The 26,274-nt window shown below is 51.1% G+C and overlaps 1 protein-coding gene across 2 annotated transcripts in view; it reads left to right on the forward strand.

The window, feature by feature from the left end:
- Nucleotides 1-24,508, forward strand: part of LOC121672975 (phosphatidylethanolamine N-methyltransferase-like) — a 42,237-nt gene extending 17,729 nt beyond the window's left edge. For both annotated transcript variants that reach the window (XM_042045947.1, XM_042045946.1), the window contains exons 3-8: nt 4,756-4,871; nt 12,725-12,870; nt 17,414-17,525; nt 21,477-21,551; nt 22,338-22,398; nt 23,101-24,508. In XM_042045947.1, the coding sequence (XP_041901881.1) occupies nt 4,756-4,871; nt 12,725-12,870; nt 17,414-17,525; nt 21,477-21,551; nt 22,338-22,392 (504 nt within the window). In that variant the 3' untranslated portion in view covers nt 22,393-22,398; nt 23,101-24,508. The remainder of the gene's footprint in view (nt 1-4,755; nt 4,872-12,724; nt 12,871-17,413; nt 17,526-21,476; nt 21,552-22,337; nt 22,399-23,100) is intronic.
- The last annotated feature ends 1,766 nt before the right edge of the window (nt 24,509-26,274 follow it).

Raw genomic sequence — 26,274 nt, forward strand, 5'->3', positions numbered from 1 at the left:
GCCCCAGTGCTCGCATTTCCATTCCAGCCAGCTCTGCTTCCCTGCCTGCTCCTGGGAGTACCACAACCAAGGTCTGGGTGCTCAGGTCTATCTTCTTCCTCCCTGTCTTTAGGTAACTGTAATGGCTGTGAGCAGGGTCGTTTTCCAGCATTCAGTGACAGAGAGCAGGGAATGTCCTTATGCTTTAATGAGGGATTACAGGGAATCAGAAAGGAAAAATGGATTTTTCATAACAGGAACAGGTCGATACCTCTGGTCTCTGTGGGTGAAATAAGGGTAATATCAGGTTTCCTGCTCTTTCAGCAGGTCATGAACCAGCTGGGGCACGTCTTTCCCAGTGGGAGATGTTCACGTGGAGCCACCTAAGCCCAGAGTCAGGGATTCTCTTTCTGTAGCATCCCATGGGAGAACTTACCCCATGGCTGGCCTAGGAGAGGTCAGACTGAAGGAGAAATTTATTCTGTTGGAAGAAACTCCTTACTATAAGGATGGTGAGGCCATGGCACAGGTTGACCAGAGAAGATGTGGCTGCCCCATCCCTGGGAGTGTCCAGGGCCAGATTGGATGGGGCTTGGAGCAACCTGGTTAAGTGGAAGATGTCTGTGCACATGGCAGGGGATGGAATGAGCCAAGTTTAAGGTCCCTTCCAACGCAAACCACTCCCTGACTCTATGAAAAGAAATTTGCTCAGTTTGGTTTTGTCTGAAGGTTTTTATTGAGTTGGGACTGGATCATCCATATATCCAGGGCTCTCCCTATGCACTTGCATCCTCCTGGGACTGGGGCTCAAATGTACCCTGGAGAGCTGATTGTTCTTCCTCTGGACTTTTCATGGAATTTCTGACTTTGGGACCCCTCAGCAGGCTTCCTAGACCCCATGGGATGGGGAAAAATTCTTCATGCTGTCAAATACTGTGAGGTGGGTATATGAAGGGAGGACATCCTGTTCTTTGTCATCTTTTCTCCAGCCCAGACTTGGACACTGGATATTTTCATGCCAACAGTTTGTCAAGGGCAAGGGCATCCCCAGAAATGTGCAGAGCATCTCCCCAGGTCGATGATGGGTCCAGGATTTTGCAGGATGTGGATCCAGCCCCTCTGCCCTGCTCCCTGGAGAGCTGGGAAACAGCCACTCACTTCAACCCTCCAGTGCCTCAGTTTCCCTTGGTTTGAGGGGAGCTGCTAATCCATCCCAGCCTTCCAGGAGTGCTACAAGACTAAATGCACCAGTTCCTGAATGTTTTTCTTTGGGTACCATGGTGATGGGGCAATGTGAGGACATAAAATTACTGATTTGCATCGAGATGCAAGGTGTCCCTTTGTCCTGAGCCTTTGGGCTATCTGGTTTCATTGTCCATCTCTGGGGCGAGCCAGATACAGCAATGGAGTCACATGAAACAGCACAAAGGCTCTAATTCAGAGCTGGGACTGAGCAATTAAAATGTAGCATGTTCAGAAGGCAGCTTCCCTGGATGGCAGACAAAAAGAATCCATTTCCTTCAAACAAATACTAAATATTAATGAAAGGCCATGGTCTGCCATGCACACAGAGCTGGAAAGAGCATTTCCCGTTGATGACTGCAGAGGCAGGTTCGTGAGATGAAATTGCTTTTTGAATGGTTATTTGTGGCCTTTCTCGAGGTGGCTCATGGTTTGCCTGCCCAAAAAAAGAAAAGGAAACTGAGAGCATTTCCATTTTCCATCAGGGCAGGCACTGGGGATGTGTGCCGGTGCTTTCATTTTTGTTTACGCAATTGCCCGGGTGGTTGGGGAAATGTCTTGGATCGGTTACGTAGAAATCAGCCCCAAATTTACGTCGAGAAGGAAGCAATTCCCTGGGAACATCAGCCAGCTGAGCCTGCCCCTGGAACGGCCTGCCAAAGGCAGAACATGGGACCCAAGAGCATCCCTGGCTTTGCAGCCACATCCGCTTGTTGATTTATTTCAATAACGAGCATTGGGAGAAACATTAAAAAAAATACTTGCAAGTAATTACCTCACCAAGTATCCTAAAGTGAAAGCAGAGTGCTGGGAGCTTTGGAAAAGGAATTTTTTCTATTGCTTTGACCCTTGGGTAAGTCAGGAAACTTTGTATTAACTCCATTTCCAAGCTTGGAACTGGAAGAAAAATAAAAATGATCCTCTTGCTCCCTTTCCAGGACACACAGCCCTGACATGAAGCTTTTCTCCCTGATGCTGCCCGTGGTCAGCACACTGCCAGCTTCAGCTGGGAGGGCAAACAGTGCACCAGGAATGGGTGCAGCCTCCTGGGAAGCTGCTGGTGTCCCACACACGGCCATTGAGGATGCTGGAAGCATCTTGCATCCATCACACAGTAAACAATAACGCGTCGGCTCACGATTTTATAAAACTATTAAGGCAGCTGCTTAGCTGTGGGTCGATCGAGTGCTAATATTAGCTCAAAATGACTAAAATTAGAAAATTAGAACCAAGCCAGAACTAATTAGTTGTTCAAGGAATAGAACCAGAACCGGAACTAATTAATTGTTACTGAAATATCGCCGCGGGGCCCGGTGGGTGCCGCTGCTTCCAGCCCCGTGCCGGCTCCTGCTCCGCTTTGCTCGGAATGGCTCCTGTGTGGGCTTGAAAAGGAGCCTGGGGTCCTATCTGAAGGCTGTGACAGCTAAATAAGAGTTGGCATCTCAGTCCCAGCTGTGTGATGCAGCACGAACTGGGCTGTGCTGGGAGTGATCCCATCGCAGCCGTGGCAGCTGCTGCCTGAAGGGCTCAGAAACGCAGCCCCTCATCCCGGCCTCGCTGCCCAAATGTGCCTTTCTAAAGGTGAGGGTAGTTACAGTGACTGCCTCCATGGCTCCCAGCAGCACACCAGCTCTTCCCTCTGATCCCAGTGGCTCTGCCTTCTCCTTCAGCTCTGCCGCCACTGAGATGCTCTTCAAAGCTCCCTGAGTGAGCCAGGAGCTGCCATCCATGCAAACGCTGCCAGAATAATTTCCAGGGAATTAGGAAGCTGGTACAGATAACTGGCACTTGGCTGCATTTTTCCATCTGTGACTCAGTCACCTGTATGGTCACTTCTTTTTACTTTCCAAAGGTGGTAATACACCTTATATTTCTTTTTCCACTCTCTCAGCACTCAAACAGCAGCTCCGATTTTAGCAGCAGTGTGACGCACGGTGTTTTAAATTCAATTTAGAATACAAACTATTTATACCAGCCAGAAAAAGGCAGTGAAGCAGCTCTCTCTGTCATGAGTGGATTTGTAATTTCAGAGCAATCATTGCATAACTAATTGAATCAGCTCTCAGCATGTGAAATCAGTGCCCCTGCTTATCAGAGGTTTTCATCGTTCCCCCCTCCTGAAGCCAGCAGTCCCCCTCCACCAGCAGCACTTTGTGCTCCTGCATCAGCCTGGGAAGAAAGCGAGACCTGCAAAGCTGCCTTTTTCTGCTCAAATTGAGCCAATAAATTACCAGATACATTCAGAGTAGATGAAGAGCTGAGTTGCAGGTGCCCCCAAAAGCTGCCCAGGCTCTGTGCGAGGGAGTGAAGTGCATTTGAAGCTAATCAAGTGCCAGCCATGTCTGAGAAGCAAATTGGTGCCGAGATGTTCTGCTGACTCCCACTTCCTGCTTCATTGCCCAGGTGTGCTCTCTCTCCTTGGCTGGAATTTCAGGTCTGATGTCTGATCCAAACCTCCAGCTTGGCACTTGAAAATGGAGCCTAAGAGGGGCGATAAATATAGCGACAGCTTTCCGAGGGATGCAGGAAAGGTAGAGAGTAAAGTAGCTGTAAGGATTTTTATCACCTGGGAGTGCCGGGCCTGGATTTGGTGACTGGGGTGGATCTGGTCCTGCTCTTTGGGAGCAGCTCCAACCACCTGCGTGCAGCAGCCTCCCAGAGTGAGAGGGCACCTCCTCATCCATGAGGCGGTTTGGGCAGGGGCTCATCAGCATCTGCAGAACAGGGAGCTGAACATGGGAGCCAGTGAAAAGTGTGCTGTGAAGGATGCTAACGCCTCCCCAGGGATGGTGCATGTGGATGTGTGAGTCCTGGGCTGGGATGGGTGAGGAGGGCAGACTAAACCTTACTGGCTACAATTGCTGAGTGCTGATGAAGGCTAAGCTGGTTCAGCTGGTACAAGTGGAAGCACTTCTCTGGGCAAGGCTGGCAGATCTTGTCTTGGGGAAGCTTGAGGGAGGGCTTGCAAACTTTCCTGGATGTGTGCAGGGAGGGGTTGTTCCTGGCAGGTGTGATCCCTGTGATTGGATGTGGGAGATGCCACAGACCAGAAAATGAGAGTTGAGCGTCCCTGTGTTGCATCCCCTGCTCAGGGATCTGTTTTCCTTTCAGGAGAGCAATATTAGGATCCGTGGCAGGGGCCTCTTGTTTTTGGTGGCCAGGAGACAGCCTTAGCAATGCTCTCAGCCTTGTTGGACACATGCCCAAGCCTCATATTCCCCAAAACTGATGTGTAGGGTATTTTTTGGTTTGGTGGTTTTTTTTTTCATGAGCCTGTGCCTTGTTGCTGCTGGCTGTCCTTGTGTGCAAGGGCATATGCAATACAAGCAGGGTCTGGCATGGATGGGAGAAGGAGCTTCCATCCCCAGGCTTGGTTCAGCCATGTCTCATCAGTGGCCTCCGCTTGTTTCTTGCACAAAGCCACATAGACAAAGTGTCCTGAACATGTGAGGCCAAGGCTGTGGGATTTGTGCTCCTGGGGCAGCCTGTTCCAAGCACCCGAACCACCCACTTTGTTTTCCCTTGTCTCTCCAGGTAGCCAGATGGGAGCACAAAACACGAGCGCTCAGCCAAGTCTTCGGCTCTCCACATGCTGCCTGTTACTGCCTGGGTGCTGTGATCCTGGTGCTGAACTGTGTGCGGAGCCACTGGTAAGGAGCTCATCCTGCTGCTATATATCCATGGAAAGAAATGCCCCTGTAGAGTGGGGGGAAAGAGGGACATTTGCTCAGCAGTGTTAAATCCAGCCCCAGCGTATTGCTTTTCCATGGCTAGATAACTTCAGCCAGCAGCAGATTTATTCCAAGGTTTGTAATAAAGATGAGGGATGCAGCATCATGGCCAAACCCATCAGTTTGACCAGTTGTTAAGTGTCACAGGTTACCTTGCTCTGCTCCCTGGGGATGTTTCCCCTCTCCTGTGAGCAGCCCAGGTGGCAGGAGGGCTGTTTACCCAGGATGGATCATATGTAACAGCAGAATTTTTTAATTTTCTTGTAAAAATCATAAACAAAATTAAAGCTGCTTTTAAGAAGCCACAGTTTCCTGTGCAGAAGAGCAGGATTACCTGTGCACTTCACAAACAGTCTCTTGAAATTCTTATCTGCTATCTCTAAACACTACCTGTGCTAGCTAATAGTATTGCATGACTGATACACCAAACTCCATGGGAATATGTCCTTTAACATTCCCAGTGCAGCAGAGAGGTTTTACTGCAGAAGATTTCCTCAATGCCAGCAATTTATCTGCGATCTGGTAGGCTTTATCTCCACTGCAGTTAGGAGAGACAGACTCACTAAATTCCCAGATTCAATTATACCAGGGTCAGAGCTAATGGGTTGTTTAGTACTCTGGGTAATTTCCCAGGCGAAGAGTTCTCAGGTCGGAATTTGCACATGTATTTAAGAGCTCTGCTTTCCTGGAAATGACACCAGGACCTGCCCTTGCCCCTCTGTGTTTGTCCCAGCTACTGCTGATGGCAAAAACAGAAAGAAAGCTTGCAGTGAACAAGGCTATAATCGAATGCAGAGGGCATGTGTGTGTGCTGCTGATGTCTTAGTGACACAGCGGGCTTGGATTTTGCTGGGGAATGTCTCGACAGTCTCTTGCACAAATTACACAGTTACTTGTTGTCTGGGAAGCAATGCAAAGCCTTGTCCTTGCCTTTAATTAAAAACATGGCTGGTGGAGGGACAATCTCCATTCCCAGCGGTCCTGCTGGCTCCTGGGTCAGCGAGGCTCGCGGGTCACAGCGAGGTGCTGAGGGGGAACTGCTGGGAGAGCCAAAGTGGCCTCGTGTGTCCTGGCACTGCTTCACGCTTTGCCCCTGCAGAGCCCTCAGAGCCCTACCAGGGCTGGCTCTGCTCTGTGTCATGAGGGCTGTGGGACTCACTGAGTTTGGCTGTGCCTGTGCAGCCCAGCAGTCAGGCCCTGAAGGAAACAGCAAGGTCGATCCAGGGGGCTGGAAAAGCCCCATCAGGACCTTGGGTTTGGAGGAGAGGCTCTAGAAGACGGGGCAGCTCAGCCCCACCAGAACACAGACGAGATGCCAGCCCGTCCCGATGGGCCAAAGCCTTCAAATTACTGCAATGGGAAGTTTATTTTGCCCAGATGTTTCCAGGTGTTTGGTTTATTCCCTCCCCTTTCCTTGGTGCTGAAGTTGGCCTGAGTGATGGCTAGCAGGCTTTGGAGGCTCTTCAGGCAAGGCAAGCCTTTAACTGTGGGAGGGATGGGATGGCTCCAGGGTGATCATCAGAGCAGCAACTGCTGGAGTTATCCCAAAACACACCTGGGAGACTCACTGCCTCCATTCCCAGCTCAGTGAGCCCTCCAGGGTTGCCCAAGGCTTATTGCTCCAGCCTGGAGAGCTTTTGCTGCTTGGGAAGGATTCATCCTGCCCCTTACCCTTTGCATGATGATACCAGCCAGGTCCAGCCTGAGGTTCCACTGACCAGAGGGGCTTCATATGACACAGTCCCTGTCATCTCAGTGGCCAGTGATGCTGGGAGAGACACTTCTCACCTGCTCTTGCTATTTTGCTTTTTCCTTTATTTTATTCTCTGAGTCACTTGTACTGGAGCAGGTTTTCTGCTCCTCAGCCCCTCAGAGACAGTCGCTTGGCTCGGGCTGTGCCTGACACAGTGGCCAGGGTTGCTTGTGCAGAGCGTGAGAGCTGCTGATAGTGAGCAAAAAGGCAGCCTCAGGGGTCCCTCCACCCCCAGTGCTGTAATCCAGCCTTTAAAACTCCTCTCTTCCTGCTCTGGGGACTTGTTATGTGGGTGGGGGCTGCCAGGGAGCGATGAGGAGCCATGGGGATGTTTCTTTTGGTTTTAAAAGCCTGCTTCCTTTTTCCAGCTGAATTTTTGAAAGGCTCCGAGCTGGGGGCGGAGGAGGGGAGGGCAGAGCAGACAGAACTTTGGGAGTGGGTTGGCATTTTGGCTGACAGCAGCTGGGAGCCAGGATGTGTGGCTGCTTCACCACGCAGGGTCTGTGCTGTGGTCCTTCCTCAGCCCAGCACCCTGATGCTATTGTGCCAGTTTGGCTCCAAAAGGATACCTTGCGTGTAAGAAGAGGGATGTCTTTGTGCTCAATTAAGCAATTAGATGCTTCCCAGCTCTCAGCTTCATTATCAGCCTTGGCTCGCAATCCAGACTGACCTGTGACCAGGGGGGACCTGCTTAGTCAAGTGCACAAGACAAGCATCCTTAATTGCTTTGGTGCAATGATTATTTTCGTTACAGCAGTTTCTTTCTGAGAGAAACAAGAAGGAAGGAACTTCCATCACCGAGGCTCCTATCTGTGAAAACAATTCCTGAACTTTTGAACTATCTGCACTGTGTGCAGTTTGTGACTGTTATCTGTGTGACAGGGGACGTGACAACCTTCACTGTCCTCCAGACTCACATCCGGTGTCGCTCTCTCCTCCCTCACCACGTTGTTGGCATCTTTCCCCTCATGAGTTTATTCACAATTAGCCACTAGCACTGCCTCCAAACCCTCCTGCACTGCCTTTGGCACACCCTGGCACACTCCCCACCCCTGAGCAGGTACACAGGGAGCTTCTGAGCCTCCTACCTGACAGGTGTCAGGATGTTTGACTCAGCTTAAATGCAACACCCACGTGCACACCTTGACTGGGGGCACTGCAGGTCATCCACTGGGGTACCCGTGTTGTCTCCGTGTGAGTGAGTCCTGCAGAGGCTGTGCCAGGCAGTGCCATTGGCAATGGCTCAGTGGCATCGTGCTGCAGGCTGGCATCAAGTCCTGCATTGATGCCACACTCTGGGTATTGCCTCCAGTGTGGATTTCTCACTTGGAGCTGATTTATTTTCCAGGAAAATAAATCTATCCTGGGACAGGATTTTGCACGGAAAAGGGGTTGTTTGTCATTGCCAGGTAGTGCCTCTCACCTTATGCTCAGTCCTGTTTAATTTTGTGAGCTGGCACCCTAAATGAGTGTGCTGTAAATGGCATCGATCCCAGAACCACATGGCCCTGTGTGCAGAAGTGACCGAGTTTGATGATGGGAATTGAGCGTGGCCTGATGGAGCTGATGCCCCCTCTGAGCCACAGTGCCAGAAATATCTGATGGCTGTTCAGGAAAAGCCCCAGGGAGCCAACAGCACCTCCTGCCCACGGCATCCAGATGAGGAAACCTCACAGCACAGATGTGGGGCAGGGGGAGAAGCTGCCACAGCCCCCAGCTGACCTAAATAACACACACACCCCAGTGCTGTCTGAAAAGCAGAGTCATTATTGGCAAAAGAAGCTGTGAGGATGATGACAGGACTGACAATTGCCAGTGGTATCGGCAGGACGATTTCAGTGTCGTTGAGGTTGCTGTTTTCAAATTAACAAGATCTTTTGTTGCATCGTGTGCTGCTGGGCACCACCGGATGGTTTTTATCCCCATGGCTTCCTTTAGCCAAAAGGAACAAAACCTCAGGCATAGGGCACGGACTGACATCCCACACAGTGACTGTGGCACCTTGCAGTGGTGGCTGTTGTCACCAAAACCCTGGTTGCCTGTACCGCTGCTGCTTCCTTGCTGCCTGCTGGCCCCTGTCCCAATTCTGCTCCAATTGTGCTTATCAGCCCCAGTTTCCAGGCTGGTTTTTGGGATCATTCAAAGGGAGCACTGCTGGGCTGCTCCCTGCAGCGACCCAGTTTGCTGGACGAGGTCTTTGTCCTCCTTTGGAGGAGAGGGATGACAAAATACACTTGGTGGGGACTACTGAGAGATGCCCCCAGCAAGACCTAGAAAGCTCAACTTTTCTTTTAGTACAATATTTCCAGGTTTTCTTCCTGCTCCACGTGGCCTTTGGGGATGCATTTCGGGCTGTGACTTGTTAAGTTTTCTGGTTGAATAAATCAGCACCTGATGTGTAAACCTGGCTGCATGTCCTGTCCATGTCCCAACCAGAGGATCTGCTGCCGATTTCCCTTACTCCCACTTTTTTCCTGTGAACCCACTGGTGTGACATGTCCATCCCCATAGTGCAGAACCACTTTGAGTGGTTTTCCAGTTCATGTGGTTTATTATGTGGTAGATGGAAAGAGGAGAGATTCAGACTAGATACAAGGAAGAAATTTTTTATGAGAAAATTTTTTATGTGGAAACACAGGTTGCCCAGAGAAGCTGTGGCTGCCCCATCCCTGGAAGTGTCCGAGGCCAGGTTGGATGGGACTTGGAGCAACCTGGGATAGTGGAAGGTGTCCCTGCCCACGGCAGGGGCTGGAACTAGATGAGCTTTAAGGTCCCTTCCAACCCAAGCCATTCTGGGATTCCCATGGAGCACTGATAAGACTTCTGAGTGTCTGAGCAAGTGCCTCTCTGTTTTTGGGAAGGGTGGGCAGAACAGTGCCTGCTGCCTTGGCTGCTCCATCCTGACAGGAATTAGCCAAATCTGCCAGTTTGGCCAGAGCAGAGTTGAAGGATTTGGGCTTTTCCCAGCTGATGGAGAATGTGTGCCTCTGGCATCATGCTTCAAACTGGCAAATATGGGGAGATTTCAGGGGAAGCCCCATTTTCCCTTTGCCAAAGCTGGGGGCACCTTCCAAGCCCCGCTATGGGGACAGCCCTCCTCATGACAGCAGCCAGGGATGTGATCAAAGTAGGTCGCAGCCTCCCCACCCTCCCCTGTGCTGGAAAAGGGATGGATGCTGCTCACCATGGCAATCGCTCCGCTCAGCACAGAAGGCAATTCCAGGTACTGGGACAAAGCCTGGCTCTAATTGATGTCCTCTTGGGTGCTGAGCTGCGCCACTGCCTTGTCACGAGCCTGAAATAAACGCTGTCACCAACGTGACTCAGAGGCGCGTGAAGGAAGGGACTGGTTTCATGACAGACTGAAATATGTGGTATTTCGGGAGACTGGCTCACTAGCAAGGGAAATGCCCAAAACCTTGTCCTTCCCTGCCAGGGAGGGCAAAACACGGCCAGGGAGGCTCCCTCACCATCGTGGATGCTGAAATAATTGATGGCTCCATGCTGCTTGTCATGGCCCAGTGTCATAAATGCTTAAAAGGTTTATTTACCAATTCTGAAAACTCCTGAGCGCATCATGTTTAATGCAAATAGAGAGTGTGTTTAGGAAGATATAAACCATTCCTAGAGGGAAAGGCAGTCCATTATCTCTGTGCAAACACCTCCCTCTCTAGCTGTAAGCCAAACAGCAGGGAACTGAGCAAGACATGCTGATGAGAATAACTAATGCAGGCCTATCCGACCATGGAAAGGAGGGATGGGATCATCTGGAGCAGGACAGACAGCTTTGCCAAAACAAACCATACCATGTGCTGGTAGCAAAACTTGCTGTGCTGATTCTCAGCCAGCCAGTTCGTGCACCTTTGTTCCATGTTCCAAGACCAGGTCGGATCACCAGCATCAGATAGAGGAGCCCCAAGGATGTGGGAGAGTGTGGATCCAGCTTATCCAGAGCAAGAAGCAGGCTCTGAGGGCTTTGGTCTTGCTGTGCCTCTTTCTGCTTTGCCATCTCTTTGCCAAGGCCTGAGATCCAAGTGGGTTCCAGCTCAGTGCTGCTGTCCCAGATTTGCCTCCCTGGGGATCAGCAAATTCCTGTAAAATCCTTCCTGGTGCTGGTGCCCTCTGGATAGATCCTGGCCAGATGTGGAGCCAAACCCTAATGCTGTGAAAGGCACATCCTGCTCTGTGTGAGTAAAGAGCTCCAGAGCATCCCCAGGGATGTCAGGGTGTGTTCTGAGTGCACAGCCAGGCCAGAATTCCTCAGACAGAAAGGCACATCCCTGCAGGGAGATTGCTTTCCTCCCAAACCCAGGTAGTGCTGGTAGCAGGAACGTGGATTTTTTGGCTTCCTCGTAGAGGAGACTTGTGTCATTTAAAAATAAACGCCACGGAGATGATGCAAAGGGTTGTGCAGCTGCTGCTGCTTCACAGTGCAGCCAGATTTGCGTCTTCCCATCGGAAATGACTTTAAGCTAAGCCAGTGTGTGCCTGGTGAGCACAGGGAGCTGTGCTGGGCACTGGAGGAGGGCCAGCCCTGGGGACTGTGCTTACATCGCCTGGGGCCACGCCGTTGTTCCTCTGTCTGTGCTTGGCTCCCAGGAAAAGGAATTTCCCTGTAATTTCCAGAGTGTAAATCACTCAGATGCTGTGTTCCTGCTCACTTCTGAGCGTGTTACATTTATTCCGTGTTTTATTTCCTTGCTCCAGTCCAAACTAATGGTTAAATGTCTTGCTCTGAGGTCCTAAAAACTCCTCAACAATAGAAAACCTAGTGGGAGCAAGCTCCAAAGTGAACAAAAGATATCAGCCAGATTCCTAAACCATGGAGTTTAAGTATTATCCTGGACTTGCTTGATGCATGAACTTGCCATCAAGCCTTTGAAAGGTGTGTTTCCAGCTTCCTGGCCTTCAGCCATGCAGGCAGGACTTTCTGTCTCAGCCTTTATTTGGGCAACAGAGAAAATCCAGGGGTTTGCAGGGCTTAGGGAAGATGGACACCAGGGGAAGAAACTATCCCAAGCCCTGCACTAAGGAAGGACTTTCCAGCTGAGGAGCCCAGGACTGTGAGCAGGAATAACTCTCCTGGCCCTGACAGACAGTGGTGGCTGGAGGTGCAGGAGAGCTGTTATTCTACTTGAATTTTAGCCTCCAGGGTGCTCATTAAAAAAAGGCTCAAAGTTTCCTACCTCATGTGTCAACAACATGTGGGGAAACACTGTGTAGAGCTCTGTAGGTCTGTTATCTCCTCTTGTGTTATTAATGGTGTTTTTTTAATCACAGCGTTGTCTCTTTTGTCACCATGCGTTTGTGTCGGAGCCGTGTGCGATGCTGAGCCTGCCAAGCCCTGGCTCTGGGCAGAGTTCAGGGGGCTGAAGGGAGTGGTCAGCATTATTCCGATCACAAACGAGTATTTGGAAGGTCAGACCTGAAATGCCTGACCCAGCCTGGAATGGAGGAGCTGTGTTCACACTCCCTCTTCTCTCGTATTTTCCTTTTGCCGTTCCAATCCTCCCCCTGACTGTCAGGCTCCAGCCGTGAATCACTCCTGGGCACGTGGCTAACGCATGAATGCTGCAAAATATTTTGATGGAGGGAAACGGGGGTGGGAGCACGAGATAATCCAGCCAGTTGTTCCCAGCTCTTCGAGTCCTGTGCCGAGGCATCGCAGCCTCCAGCATTTGCAAGGGTGTTTGTCCCAGAGCTCTCAGTAATGGTGAAAACTGGGATTTGGTCAATAAGGCAAAGCTTTTGATATCACAAGTCAGTGGGGCTGGTATTTCCAGGAGCTAGCAAGGGTTGTGGGTAGAAATACCAGCCCCCAGTCAAGCCGTGGCTGCTCACAGCCTTCAGCTGATTGCTTTTCCCATTGGGTGGTTGAGTAGGCCTGGGTGGAAAAGGGATCTGGAGAAGGGACTTCCTCAGCAGCTTCCACTCCCAAAGCTCCACATCTCCCAGGGAGACATGGGTGATGTTAATAATGAGTTGCTGTTTTTAACAGCCCTTGTTGTCTCCTTGACAGCTTCACAGAAGCCATGAAGAGCCAGCCGAAGCTGGAGGGCTGGGACTTACACTGGACCTACTACTCAGGCTTGGCCATCTCGGCTGTAGGGACCTTGTTTGTCATCTCCAGCTTCTTAGCACTGGGTTTCACTGGGACGTTCCTAGGTAAGCACTGAAAATCCAACAGCTTTACCAGAAAGTGCATTTAATCCTTGCAGGGATCTCTTGCTAGGGCAGAGTCCTGTGGGAATTTCCTCGTCCTTGCTTTCAGGGCTGTTAGCTTTGTCATTATGATACCAAAGCATGGTCCAACCCTGCTGTTACCTCAGTTACCTCGCACTGAGAGGACAGCACAGTGGTTTTATACAGCAAATCCCATCACCTCCAGCATCAAGCCTGGAGGTTTGGAGCACAGCTGCTCATCTGCCAGCCCAAACACCCTCCAGAAAAGGGACTCCAAGTTCAAGACCCCACAAGTGGCACCGGCGCAGCGGTTGTGAGCTGTCCAGCAGCCCTGCTCCGAGCACCCACCTGCTCGTCACACGTGCTGAGGCAGGATGTTGTTTGCTCTCCCCTCTGCAATAAACCTGATGTTCGTTGACAGATCCTTTTATCTGCCGCTTTATGGCAGAAGGCATTTTCCACTGCGCCTGCTTTAACATTTAGAGCGTAATTCTGTTGGCATTGTTGACTTTAAAAACATGCCAGTATGTGTGGAATTCATAAAAATAAAGTAGAGACAGGAACAATAAATATCCAAGGAAAGGGGCAGCTCCTGCTGGCTGAAATAATCACAGCCCCAGCTTTGACACCTCATTTAGGCTGTGCTTTTGCAAGTGCTTTACAAACCAAATTCAATTAGCTCCTGTGGCGTCGCTAGGAAGAAGAGAGGGACGTAATAAGCCTTCCTGGTTTCAAGTGGAGTTGCAAAGAAATGTGTTGAGTTGGCCAAAATCCTGCTGCCAGAAATAGAGCTCAGCACTCCTGAACATGTGCCTGCACCCTCCATGTGCAGCCTCACTCCTGGCCCCCTGTCACACCCCTGTTCCTCAGCTACCGGGCACCAGCATCCTCCAAAATCACCAGTAGCCCCCTGGAGTGATGCTGTGCCTGTGGAGACATGTCCAGAAAGGCCAGGCACAGGAGTACCCGTCAGCAAGAACTGCTTGAACGCTCCTGAAGTTCAGCCAGATCTGGAGTTGTTTACGTAAAGCCTGATTCATCCGACCAGGAGGATCCACTGGACTTGAACCGCTGGGAAAAAGCAAACAAGTGAGTCAGGCTCAGCATAAGGGGTGAGGGGGCCCTGTCCCTCGGATCTGTATCCCCCGAGGCTGGGAAGAGGTGGGTGTCAGTGGTCCATATAAGGCATTTCTGCGCCATCCTCTCTGCTGGGGAGGCTCTCCCTGCCACCACTGCCCTGGACTGACACAGCAGGACCAGCTCTCTCTGCTAGCGGGGCATGAGGGGCACCAGGGCGGAGCTGAGTCAGGCCGGGGACATGCCAGGAGCCCGTGCTAATGCAGCCAGGCTGGCTCAGGACCTCTGCAGCACTGAGGCATGGCCCAGCTGGAGCCCCACGGAGGATCCATCCTTGGACTGGTAAGAGCTTTTCCGCTTCACATAAGCCCCGTGAGTCCAAGTCAGCAAACTCTTAATGGAGAATGCCCCTCAGTGTGGTTTGTTACCCAGCCATGGAAAAGACACTGAGTCTGCAGGTCTCTGAGGATCTCTTGCTCAAGACTCTCTCAGGATGGGTACTTCCAACATCCGTGCAGGATTTTCATGCTGCACTGGCACTGCTGGAGGAGCAAGGACTTCAGGTAGCAAAGGGTGCACTGCTTGGGCGTCCAGCTTCTTCTCACTGTTGGCATCTGAGCTCAAGAGAAGTTTTGAGAGAGCCTCTGACACACAGGCGCTTCAAAAATTACTGGAGCTGGATGTGACCCTTCCTTTGTGGGTTTTCCTACAGCAGTGAGGGCTGAACTAGGCAGGGCACAGGGCTGCCTGTTGAATTCCTTCCTTACAGCACATTTAGGCTCTGGAGCAGCTGCAGAACACTTTGTGTCTCTAGTGTGGGCTAAACAGTGCAGTGGGAGCCGTGTGAGTCACCCTTCTCCAGCAAGCCTGGCTGTGCCACCCCATCTCCAGCACAGCAGCACCAGCTCCAGATGCTGTTTGCAGCAGCTGGATGTGGCCCCTCTCCCTGGCAGAGCCGTCCCTAGTGCCCTGTCTCCATGCTGTGCCCTCACTGGGATTCAGGCATCACTTCAGCACCCTCACTGTTTCCCCTGCTTCCCAAAAAACACAGTGATGAGGGCTTGGCTTCCCGAGGCTGAGGACATGGAGAGGCTGCTTTGCCTGTCTGAGCCCATCTGCCTCATACCCCAGTGACATTTCTTCCAGCACTGACCAAGATTTCAAGTCAATCTGACTTGACCGAAGTCTGTTGCTGGGCCTGGAGAAGGCAGCAACTCTCCAGGGTGAAGCAGAGGTGGTGCTTCAGCCCAGGTCAGGCTCCAGGGATTCTGGGGAGCCTTGCAGAGTGCACTGAATGGCTTTTTGGTGATCCCACTGTGTGCAGTGAGATGGCTGCACAGACCTCCAGCAAAAACCAGCTCAAATTAGATGCCAAAGCCCCTCAGCTTGGCAAGGAGCTGATTCCTGATTTGAGGGCTCAGTGAAGGCACAGGAGATGCCCAGGGTGATGCTGTGCAACACAACACACAGTCCTTTCCCTAAGCACCTCTCTGAACATAAAACACATATAAACCACCTCTCTGGTGCTCATGTTCATTGACCTGTGCAGGTTTAGAGGCAGAGATTACGTTGGAAAAGCTCCTGGGGAGCTGCCTGTGTGCTCCTGCTCGTGGGGAGCCTGCCTGGAGGGTTCCACAGCCCCACCAGTGCTGGGTACAGATAAGCCCCTGCCAGCCCCACAAACCCAGGGCTTTGTGTCAACCTCCTCAGCGCCAGTGCCATTTGGGGAGTGAGGCGTTCAGCTCAAAGGCGAGGGCGGGCAGGGGATAATGAAGCATTTTGACACATAAGAAAGCACAGAAACGGGCTGTGGCAGGGGGTGATGTGTTCTTTCTACCAGAACAATCTCAGAGATGTATTGCCAAGTAACTGTGAGAACATATAGTATGAATACGAGGCAATTATCTCACTTAGTGGCCTGTAGTTAAAGCCCAAAAGCATTGTGTAATTGGGCAGGGGCTGTTTATCCTTAGAAATAAATGTTTTAGCACCATGTGAGGTCAAAGAAATTACACTACGATCCAGGTAATAATAATAACCTTGAATAGTTTGCACTCCTGTAATGCCTTTCATCTGGATTTGTGAGCACTTTCTCACCATACATTAGTCCTCACCACCCGCTGTGCTCTAAGAAAGACTGATGTTATGATCGGTGCACAATAGCACCGGGAGGGACGGAGGAGACTTGCCCAAGGTCAGGGAAGGGGCTGGCAGCAAAGCTGGGGACACAGCCTGAGGTGGTGGCAGTGCTCTGGGCTGAGGGACCGGCTGCTCCTCACGGATCCATGCTTGTCTTGTGCAGTGGACATGGAGCATGGATGGTACAGTGGACAGAAGGGAACAGAGCTGGGGAAGGGTCTGGAGCACCTGGAGAAGCTGAAGGAGCTGTGGGGGGCTCAGCCTGGAGAAAAGGAGGCTCAGGGGGAACCTTTTGGGTCTCCACAACTCCCTGACAGGAGGGGGCAGCCGGGGTGGGGGGTCAGGCTCTGCTCCCAGGGAACAAGGGGCAGGACAAGAGGAGATGACCTCAAGTTGCACCATGGGAGGTTTAGTTTGGATATTGGGAAAATTTCTTCCCCAGAAGGGTTGTCAAGCCCTGGCACAGGCTGCCCAGGGCAGTGGTGGAGTCACCATCCCAGGAGGGATTTAAAAGCTGTGTAGATGTGGCCCTTTTTGGTCTCACTTGTAAGACCAGCAGAATCAGAGATCTGCATCCTGGCCCTTTACCCCCCCCCGAAATGTTGCTCACGAGCTGCACACCTCCTTGTCATTTCTTTTCCAAGCTCCTTTCAGGAGGGTGGAAGGATTACTCCGAGGTAGATGGGAAGCTGGTTGGATACTGACAGTTCTGAAAGCTTTCCTCATTACAGATGACAATCACCCATTATCATCATCATCATTGTGCCAATAACTGCGTGTTTTGTAGGCAGAGGTGCTATTTTCTGAAATTCTGAGAAATTCTCTGAACTATGAGATAAGGGTGACATTATGGATGAGGGCATTTGGTCGTGGTGGTCATGATTATAACAGCTCCAAACGCCATTACACGGCACTGGGCTTATTTTCACATTAAATGGATTTGCTCCTGTGCACTTGCTTCCTTGTGGAGTGGCATCTGACAGGCAATTTTACAAGTGAGAAAACCAGAATTAACCAGTTGGGACCTCGAGAGCTGCGTCCTGATGAGGGACATGGCTGCCATAACCTCATTGCAATGCAGGAATCTTCCTCGTGGGCAAAGAGCCATTCCTGGAAAAGCTGATAGACACAAAGTAAACAAACAACTTATTTGTTGCTGTTTTCTCAGCCTGGAAGTCAGTGCTAAAATCCTTTGCTGTGTATCCCTGGCAGGGATGCCCTGTGGCACAGGGAGGGTATCAGTGTGCCAAAGCCCCCCATGACTCCCAGTTTCATGGAGCCTAACCAGAAGCTCTCTGCTTGCTCTTAGGTGATTACTTTGGCATCCTGATGGAGGAAAAAGTGACCAGCTTCCCCTTCAGCGTCCTGGATAATCCCATGTACTGGGGCAGCACAGCCATCTACCTGGGCTGGTCCCTCATGTGAGTACGTGCCCCTACAAACACCTCTGGTTGTAGGGCGAGTGTGGGGTTTCTTGGCAGGGCATGAGGTGCCAGGCTGCATTGGGGGCCAAAAAAACATGCTGTGATGGCAGAGAAAGTGCAGCATCCCCTGACTTCTGTCTCCCTGGCTATTTTTGTGCGTGGAAAATCTTGTGCTGTCTCAAAACACTCGCAGCATTTGTTGTAGAAAAATAAATAGCAGCCAAGTGCTGGGGGAGAGGAGGCATCAGCAAATGCTCTGCAGCTGAATGAGGTCCTTGGCAGACTCTGCACGTGGAAAAATCAACAGTCAGGGCCAAATTCATGCAGGGTGTCACTCGGCAGGGGCAGGGCACTGGGACTGGGGAGCAGTGTGACCCTGCAATTACTCTGACAAAAACAAAACAAGCCAAGCCACCCTTTCCCCCAGCCCACAGTGATAACACTTCCGAAACACTCCTTGTGTGATACAACACAGCTTAATAGCCTGCCTAGGAGGAAATGAATAGGCTGTAATTTAGCAGCAAATGAGCAATATACTCTATTCAGTGTAACAAGTTTGATGTGGTTTTCATTTAATATCACATTTTATTTATTTGCCCAGGAGAAAAAAAAAACCCTGGCTGTGTTACTTCAGGAACCCGTGGAGTGTTGCAGGCCATTACCACTGGGTATTTTGCACTGGTGCTCCTGACTGTGACCACTTCTCCTCTGCTTGGGTGGAAAAATGAAGTGCTTTGCCACTTTCTGGTCATTTTTTCAGCCATGTGTGCAGGCCCTGGTAATAAGTAAAGCTGATGGTTTCTCTCCTGTCTCCACTGAGCCTTGTTGCTGTTAGTTCTGCACTTGAAATCCCCCCCCCGGTGCTGTCAGGGTTGGCTGCGTGAGGCTGTTTCCCTTCCTGGCACAGCCACGGCACTGGATGGGGTTTAAATCCTGGGAAATGGCGCAGGAGAGCCAGAGGGAGGCAATGCTGGACACGAGAGTTGGCCACAGGGTCTGCAGCAGCACCATGGAAACATGGATATTGCTGTGGGAAGTGGGGCGGAGCTGGGGCAGGATGAGTCCCCCCACAGCAGCACAGAAGGAGGAATTTGACCAGGAGGAATTGTAAGGAGATCTTAATTTGTTTTAAAATTAGCATCAAACTACTTCCTAAAACCTTTGCAGAATCCACTGAACTCTCCTGAGCTGTTTCTGTCACAGAATCCCTTCATCACCCCTCTCATTGTGGTCTTCCACCACAATTCCGAGCAAGAGCAGCTCGAAGCAGCTCAGGATAGCAGGGATTGCCTGCTTTTTCTCGTTAAAAGGCTGCCACCATTAAGGCCAGCGAGGCGTGACAAATAATTGCTGTGAACAAATGGCTGGAGCTGTGCAAAGTGGCACCAAGACACCGCCCACCTGCCTGGGGGGAGCTCAGCACAACCCTTCTCTCGGTGGTTTTGGCTGTTTGTCTTCCCTGGGATCTCGGTTCATATAATCACACAGTCATTTAGGTTGGAAAAGGATTCTAAAGTCATCGAGTCCAAGCATTAACCCAGCACTGCCATGATCACCACTAAAACATGTCCCCAAATGCCACATTTACCTGGCTTTAAATCCCTCCAGGGATGGTGACTCCACCACTGCCCTGGGCAGCCTGTGCCAGGGCTTGACAACCCTTCTGGGGAAGAAATTTTCCCAATATCCAACCTAAACCTCCTGTGGGGCCTCCTGAGGCCATTCCCTCTTTTCCTGTCGCTTGTATCCCTGGCTCCACCCTTCTGTCTGGGAGTTGGAGAGAGTGAGAAAGTTCCCCGAGCCTGCTTTTCTCCAGGTTGAGCCCCCCCAGCCTCCTCAGCTGCTCCTGATGCTCCAGACCCATCTCCAGCTCCATTCCCTTCTCTGGACACCCTCCACTGGCTGAATTTTTGTGGGGGTCCACGCTGTCTCCTGAGGTCCCAGGGCTTTCAGAAGATGTCAGGTGTCTGCCCGCAGAGGCCAGAGCTGATGTCCCATCTCTGTGGCAGCGGGAAGGATGCTGGAGGAATGTGTTTGCTGTCTGGTTCTGGCCAGACCTGGAACACAAAGCACATTTGTCCTCCATTGGTGATGCATCACTCCTTATCCTGGTATCAGAACCCAAAGGATTGATCCATTTTCATCCATAAGGGGTGAAAACACATCACATAAATCATTCTGTCCTCTGACTCCAGTCCAGCCTTAAAAGCATCAAATGGGGTGACAACCCACAGCCATGGGGAGCTGCAGCAAGGCTGGGGACAGACAGACTTTCTACCCAAAGAAAAAGTCCTTCTAGGACAACAAAACCTTCCTGACTGATTCATCATCACTGCTACAATCAGATGTGGCCTAATATGTAGGTCAAACTCATAAGAGGACAGGAACAGTTCACCCAAATTCTGGTCATCACCTGTGTCGAGCAGCCTCGTTTCTCCTGCGAGACAAATGGAGCATTCACTGTGTGGGGACAGTTTTGTGTGCCTCTGGTAGGGAAGTGTTCTAACTCACAGCAGCAGACTGTGTAAATCAGAGCTGGAGCTGCAGCCAAATGATGCAATTAGAGGTCTTGCTGTCAACAAACAATCATGTAAATTTGTTCTCTCTGATAGGAATCAAGAAGGAGACATGACTAAGCATGTAATAGCAGGGGGTTGGGAGAGAAAGAAGTTGCCCGAAGCTTCCTAATGAGGGAAAAAGTTATTATAGAATGAAAACAGTGAAAAGGTGGAGATTTGTGGGTGCCTCTTCAGGAACTGAGGAGGCTGGGTGGTACCTGAAAGTGGCTCCAGTACAAGGTTTAGGTAGTTCAGTCTCTCTCTGCAGGTGTGTTTTCCCAGCAGCACAAGTCACCTTGTACCAGGCTTGTGGGATGTTTGTCCTCATAAAATCACAGAATGGTTTGGGTTGGAAGAAACTTTAAAGCTTATCTTAATTATCCCCCTTAATTAGGACTCTGGTGATTGCCTTTAACTGCTGGTGGCAGCTCAGCTCTGAGGGGGACGCTGTCAGCAAATAAAGTATTTATCTGGCCCTTGGTGAGGAAATGTGCGAGGCCAGGCTGGACAGGGTTTGGAGCAGGCTGGGATTGTGGAAGGTGTCCCTGCCTATGGCAGGGGGCGGGATGAGATGACCTTTGAGATCCTTTCCAATCAAAACCATTCTGTGATTCTATGACGTCTCTCTTTAGAGCAGGAGGTGATGAGGATTTTTGGTCCCAAAGCTTTGGCCCCTGCTAAAAGGAACAGCCATCTCCATTGTATCCACAGTTCTTGATCATCTCTCCCCATAACCAGACAGTGAGGAGCGGTGGGTGGCATTGGTCCCCCATGCTGTGCCTGGTGACATCTCGCTGGAGGACACATTCCTGAAACACCTTGAAATGGGTTTAAAAGTGAACCAGGCCCCAGTGCAGCACCCAGCCCTGATGCAGCACCCAGCCCAGCACCCTTCCCAGGGCAGGAATGGACCTTCCCATCCCTTTCCATTCCCATTCCCATCCCTGCACTGCCTGAGGCGCCACTTGGATGTGTGCGGTGCCATACGCTGCTCTGTCTGCCTGGTGTCCCCTGTGCCCTGGGTGGCCCATCTTTTTGGGACATCAGGCATTTCCCTCAGAGCATGGGCTGGGAGCTGCAGCCGTATGTCAGCAGCTGCTCAGCCCTTAAACATCCCTATAATCTCAGGATTTAGCATCAAAGCAGGAGCTCTCATAGCAGGGATCAGACTTAAAAGAAGTCGCTGAAGTAGGCTGGGGAAGTCTTTGCCAAGGAACATCTGTCTAAGACAGTTAACATTACGCACAGAAAAAACCCCAACCCTTTTGTTCGCTTCTGTTTAATGAGCGAGCGAGAGCTCTGTGCAGCCCAGTGTCTCATTTCACTTTCTCAACCAGGTCTTGCATAAGCCCATGTACTTACCTGATCCTTCCCTTCTCTTTCAAAACAGGCATGCCAGCCCAGCTGGCCTTTTGCTGACAGCTGTAGTGGCAATTTCCTACACAATCGCTGTGCTGTACGAGGGGTGAGTAGCTGTGCAGAACTGGAGAGCTTCTAATTATTTCTACCAGCTTTAACTCCCGAGGTTTCAGAGAACTGCACAAGTAGAGATGTTTTTTTCCAATTAATTCAGCAGGGAAGAAGGAAAACAGAGGATTATTTTTCAATTGTTTTGATAATGGGCAGATTCCACTCTGAAACTATTTGCTGAGTTCTATGAACGTTTGTGCATATTTTATTTTTAGCAAAATGAGACCTTTTTTTCCTTTTGGGTGCCAGATTCTGTTTATAGAAGAACAATAAGGAAGGCAGTGAGAGGACTCATTGTGTCTTCAGAAGAGCCTCTACAAGAAGCACTTGCATTTTGTAGTTCCTTGGATGGGCTTCTCTGCTGTTTTGCACCACAATAGCCCAGCCAGCAGCACAGGATGGAGCAGCACACAGTAATTCCCAGAAGTAGCAGTTGTACTGGTGAAAGGTCTTTTGTATTTGCAAGGGAGGAGGAGATGCAGAGAGCCACGGTCTGCATGAGGGGGAGTCTGGGTGTGTGCTGAGCCTCATTCTGCTCCGCACGGGGATGGTCCTGTAGCTGCTCCACAATCCAGGGATGGTCCTGTAGCTGCTCCACAACCCAGAGAGGCTGAGACCAGGATTGCCACGGCACAGGAATAGCCAGGCTGTGCCAACCCATGAAGGACAGATTTTGTAGGCCCAAAGGAGAGCGCTCACTAGTCTTGATTTTAATTCTTCCTCCCTTCTTTTGCCCCTGTCTTTTGTCTCTGCCCCCTCTCTCCCATCCTCCCAACTACAGGCCTTTCACAGAGGAAATCTATCGGCGGAAGCAGAAGGGAGTGAAGAGCAGCTAGCCCCAGGTACGTTTGCTGATGGGCATTTCAGGGGCTGCTTTGCTGGGCTCCCCCACCAACGAGCACCCCTGCCCAGTCCTGCCTTCCCCAGCTCCTCCAGAGTCCTTTCCACACTTCTCAAAGCATTTGAGCTTCAAGCTTCTGCAAAATCCCAGGCAGAGAGGCTTTTCACAGCAGCAGTTGTGTCCGCCTCTTGGCACCCGACCAGCAGCCCCCAAATTGTTTTGATTATACACTTGAGAATCAGTGTGAGGGAAAATTGCTGGGAAGCTTCAAGGCTCCAGGCTTAATCTGAATCAGGCAGAAAAAAACAGCTATTGGCCGTGGCAGGTGCTCCAGAGAGTGGCAAGGATGGTGTGAGAGGGCATGTGTGCCTCCTCATCCCTCAGGGAAATCAGGCATCTCTGATCCAGCTGCTCCTTGCCTGAGCCAGGAACATTTCTGCCGGTGGGCTCACCCTAAAACCTCAGCCCAGGCTTGTTTGGGGGATCAAAGGCTTCTGCAAAAGCACAAGCTCCTGGCCAGGCTCCTTTCCTGGGGGTTCATTGCCATCCTGGAACTCCCAGTGCATTTGCCTGCTGGTTGTTGGAGAGTTGGGATGATCCCACAGCACTGCTGAGGTTTTGGCAGCACCATAACTGCTGCTGACAGAGCTGCTGTGGCACCAGTGAGGTCCCCAATGGACTCTTGTCCCTTTGCCTTTTGCAGAGCACTCTCTCAGGTACCTCGTGCCTCTCCGGTCCCCACACTGTCTGATTTGCCCATTTTCCTACTGAGATGTATCCTAGTAATTAGCCCAGCAACCCTTAATGAGCTGACTGAGCTCCCTGCAGCACTGGAAGTGACCAGAGGAATAGCCTGAGTGTGGTGGCAACTCCTTGCCACAGCCCATGGGAGATGGAGGTCCCTCTCCCCAGGTCTCTGTCCAGGTCACTGAAGCTCCTGATGCTCTCCTGGGAGTGACACAGTGAGAGACCTCCCCACCTCTTCTCCCACACCGATTATTGGAGATCTGCAGGGAAAAAGGAATTTCCTTTGGACTGGAGGGAAAGCAGAGTAATGATGGAGACACTGGGGGCCTTTCATAAGTGAGCTCTGAGCATATGGAAGCACCAGCTCCAGCTGACCCTGAAGATCATCTGAAGATGCTGCCTAAGAGCTATGAGAAGCAGACAAAGCTCGGGTGCAGCAATGGAGAGGGCTCGGGAGCCCCTGAGGATTCAAATGCAGCTGGGGAGGGAACAGAGGAATCTGGTGTGAGCTCAACAACAGCAAAACCTGCTGCAAACCCAACAACCAAGCCCCTCTTTTTTGGGAAAGGAACCTCCCCGTCCAGATCTGCAGTTTCCCACCCGTGCAGAGCCCTGCAGCGTCTCTGCACTATTGCAAAGGCTCCGAGAAAAGTGATTGAAAAGCACAGGGATGTGAATGTATGACCTAAACCACAGCCCAGGGTGATGGAGGGATGGCAGCTGTCCCATGGGGAAATCCCAGCACGGAGAAGACCCAGGGGAAGTCAATCCATATCTGCACCTCACAGATATCCCACCCCTGGCCATGTTGATGCCCTGGCCCCTCCTTTTCCCTGGGTCCACATGAGGGTCCTGCTGCCTTTCCCACCACCCAGTGCCTTCCAGCTGTTTTTCACTGCCTTGCAGGGGCAGTGGGTGGGAGGGAGGGAGGAAGGGAAAGGTTTGTTTCTGCCTTCCACACCATGCAGCAGCCGGGTACGGATGTGCCCCTCTGCCCCTGCTACCAGCCTCGGCACATCCCAGAATTTCCCCCCACTGGATCCTGCCTTGAACAGAAAGACTCCAGAGGTGATGCTGCGGCCTCAGGCTCTGTTTTTACAGATTCCCAGAACAGTTTGAGAAATAAACTGTAAATGACCAAGCGAGCAGGTGCTGGAGAAGGGAGCTGTGCTGCTGCCGGCTCCCACACGGGCACTGGAGCGCGGGGCCACATCTCAGCATCACATCATCCCCTCCACAGAGGGTCCTCCCTCTTCTCAGTGTCACCTCCATGAAACGGTTCCATTTCCTTTTGCTTTGCACATTGTAATTAATTCACCCTCTGGGCATTGCTCAGCAGAATTAAAAGTGTTGGTCTCTTTTCAGTCCAGCCTCCATTTCCTCCGGAAGGGCTCACAAATGCTGTGTTTGTGTTTCATCACTTCAGAACCATTACACATAGATTTCTTTTTTTATTGCCATCTCCACAACCTTCCTCTCAAAGATTTGGGCATAGTATTTTATTTTTAGATAAGTTTCCACATCCCCTTCACAGTTAATGTTTATAGACGGAGGCTAAACTGGCCCAGTACCCATAGCAACCATCGAGGAGAGGATACATTGCATTATTCAGACAATTTATGTCAGAGTTGCCAGTCCTGGCTCAAAGTCTCTGATGTCAATAAACTTGGATTTGTTGATAAGTGAAATCAGTATTTACTGAAGAAGCACGTGCTCATACGGGAAGAATTACTCCTAATGAGAACACAGCAAGGGCTGTATTTGTGCTGTCTTATTCCCGGTCTGGGGACCATGTGTGCTGTTCCCAGTCCCTTCTGCAAGGCCAGAGGGGACCCCAGTTGTACCATTCCCCTCCCCAGCCAATATCAGCCTCCTAAAATGTGTGTCTGTCACTGTAAACCCCAGTGGTGGAGCTGTTTGCCATCCCATGCCCACAGCATCCCATGAGCACAGGGATTTGTGCTGTGCTGGGACTGGCTTCATGGACTCCTTCGCCCTTCTGCCATTTCCAGCCCTTCCCACTTCCCAGACATTCTGTGGCAGTTTCGCATTGCATTGCACAAGGGTTTTTTTCTGGGGTTATGCCAGACACATCCCTGGTTTTAGTAGTTCTTCCCACAGCAGCCAGAATGGATTAAATGTCTCTGCCTTCACAGAACTGGTTCTGGCTGCCATAAAGTTGGAGTTTGACATTTTAGAGGCGTCTGCTCTCTCCCTGAAGAGGGAATGTGAGGAGCTGGAAGGTGATGTTCCAGCCCATCTCAAGGGGTCTGAGCCCACGTTTCTCCCTGGGGCAGGGGGTGGCCCTCGCCAGGACCAGTCCCAGGTGGTGCTGTGCTATTCCCCGGGGCTGCAGGGAGGGAAACACAGAGACACCATTATTGGTGTTGTTTTACAGTGTTTAACAACAAGGGATTAGGGGACTCTCCTTGGTTATAAGGAAAAAAAATGTGATTCCTCTCCAATTGCCTAATATTTCCAAGAATTTGAGATTACACAGGGAGAGGGTGAAACCTTCAGGCTGAGCATGAAGTGCTAGTGGTGTTGCAGCTGTTTCTCCTCTTCCTGGCTGCAGCTGGGACATATCCTGCATGAATGCAGGGATGGATCTCATGGCCCCTGGGTCAGAACATGAATCCTGCTGCTTCCAAAGGCAGGACCTTTGGACACTGTGGGACCCCCAGGACCAGCCCCAGCAGCCCCAGCTCCACGCTGCCACAGGCAGGCACATCCCTCTGGCTTTTACAGAGACATCAAGGACCAAATGGGGTCCCTGGAAATGGGGTCATGGGGCCATTTTCGTAACTTCATGCCTTCAAAATCCAGCGTGGAGCTTTCTGGGCCCACTGGAGCTTGGCAGGGGGGTTGTTTGCAGCCTTGGGAATTGTCTCACGTGATGCTGTGTGCTGACACCAAAGATAACACTTCCTTTGAAGTTTGAGATATTTCTCCAGAGCAAACACCAGGAAAGGAGAAACTAGTTAAATCTCAACTCCTACCTGGCAGGGACAGCTGGGTCACCGAGGCCATTGCTTTGTGCTGCCTCAGGTCCCCCATCCCACCACACAACCTCTGTGCCCACCCTCACAGAGGGTTTCTCTGCATGGTTGCTTGCATGGCTCCCCCCACA

This window comes from Corvus kubaryi, unplaced genomic scaffold (assembly GCF_017639235.1).
Source record: "Corvus kubaryi isolate FWS band 111438036 unplaced genomic scaffold, C.kubaryi_AGA036_p1.0 65067, whole genome shotgun sequence".
NCBI classification, from domain to species: Eukaryota; Metazoa; Chordata; class Aves; order Passeriformes; family Corvidae; genus Corvus; species Corvus kubaryi.